General features: G+C 35.6%; 1 protein-coding gene across 1 annotated transcript; it reads right to left on the minus strand.

Moving 5' to 3' along the window:
* Positions 1–812: 812 nt before the first annotated feature.
* Positions 813–2343, minus strand: LOC147390342 (U-box domain-containing protein 8-like). The gene has a single exon (XM_086459993.1). The coding sequence runs from the start codon at positions 2166–2168 to the stop codon at positions 1071–1073; it is 1098 nt and encodes a 365-aa protein (XP_086316119.1). The 5' UTR covers positions 2169–2343; the 3' UTR covers positions 813–1070.
* Between the last annotated feature and the right edge of the window lie 2652 nt (positions 2344–4995).

Here is a 4995-nt window from a genome sequence, read left to right on the forward strand (position 1 = left end):
TTTACACCAAAAATGTTTGATTTTTGGTTTATGGTCCTAACTTGAGTTTTTTGGGGTCATCTTGTAGCCGGGGGGTGTGGGCCGTAACCCTACGGGCCCACGACAGGGGTTTAGGGAGCTTTTACGTACAACTTCTAGAAGTATTTTCGTAATTAAAAATATATGTTTTGCCCTAAGATGATATATATATTCCAAGTTCAAAACCCTAAAAGTTGTATTGTATTTTCACAGTTTTCATCAATAAAGAATTATCATTGCCGCCTGAAGACATAGGCAATTTTGCCGAACCACGTAAATCTCTTGTGTTCTTTCTGTTCTTTGTTTTCTTCGTTTTAATCTTCGTACCTTATCAATCTTACCACGCAATAAAAAAAACATAGAACCACAATATCAATCAACACTTATTAAATCAAGCATTCCTTTCCTTTACATGTTCGATTGTTTCTTTCTTTCCAAATCCCACAACAAATAGTGAAGGGGTAACAGACCATAGAATCATTTCTTTCTAATAAAGAGCCTTGGACATCCAACATTGGAATAGACATAACCAAGTCGGGAAAACGTCAGAAAACATGGAAGAGAAAGAAAATGAGCCCATATTTCTTCTCACATACAATGAATGAATAGATGGTTTACGGACTATCCACTCGCTTTGCAAAAACAACATAAACTAGTAACAGTAGAAGAAATATTAGTGCATCATCATAGCAACATTATTTGGATGAGTAGATGACGACAATTATGAGCACATAAAGAATTAAAACCACCAAGAGTGTCTATGGCAAGCAGTTCTAATTAATTGATAAGCAAGATTGAATAAAAACAACTCTTAAAAGATTAAACTTTATCAAAATATTGAAAATTTTGACACATTTTGTTTACATATCAGAGAACCCATTTCAAGATTTCACATATATACAACAAAAACTGAGAACTCCTATCAGTTTACTTGAAATCTACAAGACAAGAAACCCCCATCCAACCAAAACCTAAACTTTTTTTTTTTTTTTTTACATGAAATATCAAACAGAGGAGAACTAAAAAACAGGGGAATCACACTCACCCTCAAATCAACACCTCGGCTGGCACCTCTGCAAAGCTTGAACCAAACTAAAAGCATTTTTACTAATTTTTTCATTCTCATCTTCCACCAATCTCAAACAAATCTCTAAAACCTCTTTTCTCATCTCCAAACCAATTTCTTCACTATGAGAACAAATCAAATTCAACACAGCAAGAACACAAACTATACTCCTTGAGCTACCATTCTGCAAAACCCGAACTAAAATATTCACACACCCATTAATCTTCCCCATCTCTTCTCTCCCTTCTCTACATTTAACCAATAAACCCAAAACCTCTATCGCTCTCTCGACCCCCGAATCTGCCATTTCAATCAAAATTGGCACCGCCCCACACTGCACCACTCTCTTCTTATTATCAGGGAACGAACAGAGCACGTAAAGCGCTGTCGCCGCTTCTTTCTTCTCCCTCCCGTTCCCATCTCGCAGAAGCGAAACCAGCAATCGAATCACAGAAGGGTACGATCCAATCGTTCCCTTATTCACCTCCACCATAGCCAAACTCGTCAACATCGTCGCCCCATAAGCGCGGCAATTCGACGTCTGACTTCGCAAAGCATCAACAATACGCCCAATTGCGCCTTCTGCAACTAAACCCACTTTGTTGTGGTCATCCAAACTGAGATTTAACAGAAGTAAAAGTGCCGATTCTTGGAGACTAGGATCATCTGAGTTAACACAGTTGAGAACGGCGGAAACGGCACCAGACTCCGTTAATCGTTGACGGAAAACGGGGTTCCGTTTAGAGAGGAGATTGAGTTGGTCGAGAGAGTAGAGTTTGGATTGAATTGGAGAAGATGGAGAGGTGAGAGTGGAGATTAGGGTTTTGGGGTCTGTATGAGACGGGGGTTTTGGAGGAAAATCGGATGTGAAATGGGAGATGAGGCTTCTGAGAGCGAGATTAGGGATGAGAGATGGGTACTGAGAGAGGGGTAGCTTGGTAATTGGACAGGTACGATTGCCGGAGTCGAGCCACCGTTGGATTGAAGAACGGTCGAAGGTGTGACCGGAGGATAAGATGACCGGGTCTGACATTATCTCTAATGAAATCGGACACTTGAAATCATCAGGAAACTGAGTCGCCATTTTCAACTCGTTAAGTCTCTTCTTCAGTATATTTCTCTAGCTGTAGAGTTTACTGAGTTCCTTCTCTGTTAGTCTCCGAATCACAGAGCGAGAGCGAGAGCGCGAGAGAGAGAGAGGTGGCGTTTAATGAGCTTCGTCTCTGTGAGAGGATGAGGTCTTGAGGTGCACGAGACGGCTTTTGACTTCGTTAGATTGCGAAACTACCGTAAATACCCCTTTGTTTATATAAAAATTTCTGTTGACCCTTTGTCTATATAAAAATTTCTGTCGAATGGAGTCTTGAATTTTTGTTTTTGATAATTATATACCCCTTCACCTTTTCGTGAATATTTGAGATACCTTGTGCTTTCAAATTGATGATAAACCCCTTATTCTTGTTTTACTTGGATTTCCAAAAAGACAAATAGAAAATGTGGATGCTTTTTAGGGCTTACAATTTTTTAAGATGTGTGAAGTTTTTTGATCAATGACTAGTCTTTGATTTTTTTGATTTCTCACCTTGACAGACATTGATTTGACTGACTTTGACCCCCTGAATGGGAAAATGGTGAAGGATGAGATCTCGACGTGGTGTCTATCAAAGATCTTTCGAGTAAAGATACAAAGTGAAAGGAATGTAAGTTCGAATAAAGAAGATTGTGAATAGTGTATGTTGAGTTGCAGAGACTTCTAGGTACAAGTGTTTTTTTTAGAAAATGAGTTTCGATATCCTTCTTAATTTTTGATAAGGGGATTTTATACTCGCAGATATTGGTACAAGTGTCACCACACTATCGATCTTAATTTTTGCCATGTGAGATCTGAGGTTAATGAGGATTGCTACCTTTGCCTTTGCTTATTATGACCTAAACATCTCAACGCATTAATCATTGGGTTGATTTGATTTCACTGTTTGAGGTAGGTGAATCAGAGAATATCACTGTCAGCGATGTTTTGATAAGTATCTGCAAATATTGTATTTAATGCGAAAATTTGACACATGAACAAGTTCTGATTGCCTATAAATTTTTTGCCTAATTATACCCAAAATTTATCCACTTGGGTTAACAAAATTTCATTCTGAAACACTTTCCTGGTTGATCAGACATACTAAGCTCTATTCTAACTTGAATGACTTGATTTTCAGGCTAACTATGCCATTCTTTGAGTTCAATAATTTGCTCAATTGATAATAAACTCATGAAAATCTTTGGGTCTCATTAGTTAATGTCTGATATTTGAATTGAACCCACTAGATTAAGAAGGACATGTGTCCTTATATCGAAAGTGACAAAAATGGGCTCCACAGGAAATAATCTAAAGGCCCTCATTTTCAATTTCTTTCATACCTATTATGAAACTCAAGATTCTCTCCTTAGATTTATACATCAAGAACAAAACTTAGCTAATTTGATAAGACTTACGAAATTTTCTTTAAAAAAAAGAAAGATGAATTAGTTAAAATAATTTATTCTAAAAATTCAATGGCTTGAGTTCCAATTGTTAAGAATGATTTTGTTTAGAGGGGTGTTTAAATCATTTTCATTAGTCCTATGAGGCATATGACGTCAGTTTGAAACACAGGGTGATAACAAATATTCAACAAAACGTTGAGGGTACGTCGAAATCACCCTTTAAATTTCGATACGTTGCATGATTAAAAAAATTGAAGTTGCCTCTTTTGACCTTTATCTTTACTCATTCTCTAAAATTATAAAGGAGGAATTAACCCTTTATTTGTCATTTTCATTTTGTTTCAAAATTTAGTCATTTAGAGAGATAATTTAATTAATTGTGATACTTTATCAAATTTAAAGGGTCAAAGAGTTAACATCAATTTTTTGGCGTTATTTAACATCACCCCCTCTATAATGTTTGATAGATTTTACATTTGATTGAAGGACAACTTTAGGTCTCTCTCTCTCTCTCTCCTTTCTCTGCCTCTTCTCCATGCATTTCCATACTCATAATCTCAAGTGAGTGCAACTAATATTAATAGCATCTCTTCTGCTTAATTTACCTTATTTTAGAATTTAGTTATCTTTCAAGTTGCAAATCCTCTATCTTGTCACACCTCCTAGAGCAATTTGAGAGGAAAAAAAAATATTGTGAGAAATGCAGAGAGAGATTAATATTTTTTTCATGATCTTTGCCAAGGGAACTTATACTATATCATTTCTTGACACATGATGAAATGTAACGAAGTGGTAATCTTGTTACACGTGACACAAAAGTTGTGGGACGATCCAAACTCTTTCGATTTTGACAAAAAAAAAAAAAAAAAACGTGTGATAAAATAAGGGATTGATTAGAATTATCAGAATTGAAGAGTGTACAATCATTTTATTAGCAATGCCAGAACATAGGAGTGATCACCACGTTTTGAAGAAGTGATTCCTAATTGTTTGAACCTTTATGATGGGTAGAGGCTTAGAGAAAAATATAAGCTTGAAGTTCGCATCTATTTGTATCGTGCTACAAGGTGTTGGAGTATAGTTTCTCATTGATCTTGGGTTATGCACCCATTGAAGATTAATGAATCATTATTATTTGTTTGGTAAGATCTATATTTGTTTATCCTGATCGATCATTCATTATCTTCAAAAGGGTATGTAAAATTTTAAATCATAGAATTTTTAAGTACTTCATCTTTGATTGGAATGCCGATTTGATTTCTAGATATTAGTAAAGTGGATTAAAAATTCATTACATATCGTCCATAGAATCTTGTACATTTCAAAATTAAAAGAAATTTCTTATTAGGGATAATCAATCCGAGATACAGACACTAAGATAAATGAGTGAAAAAATTTGGAAAAAGAAAAAAAAGAAGATGAAGTTACAAATA

The sequence above is a fragment of the Akebia trifoliata genome, chromosome 11 (assembly GCF_017979445.1).
Source record: "Akebia trifoliata isolate Shusen 1 chromosome 11, ASM1797944v1, whole genome shotgun sequence".
Classification (NCBI taxonomy): domain Eukaryota; kingdom Viridiplantae; phylum Streptophyta; class Magnoliopsida; order Ranunculales; family Lardizabalaceae; genus Akebia; species Akebia trifoliata.

Coding starts and splice junctions, on each gene's coding strand:
- LOC147390342 (XM_086459993.1), bottom strand. CDS start 2,168: ATGGCGACTCAGTTTCCTGATGATTTCAAGTGTCCGATTTCATTAGAG.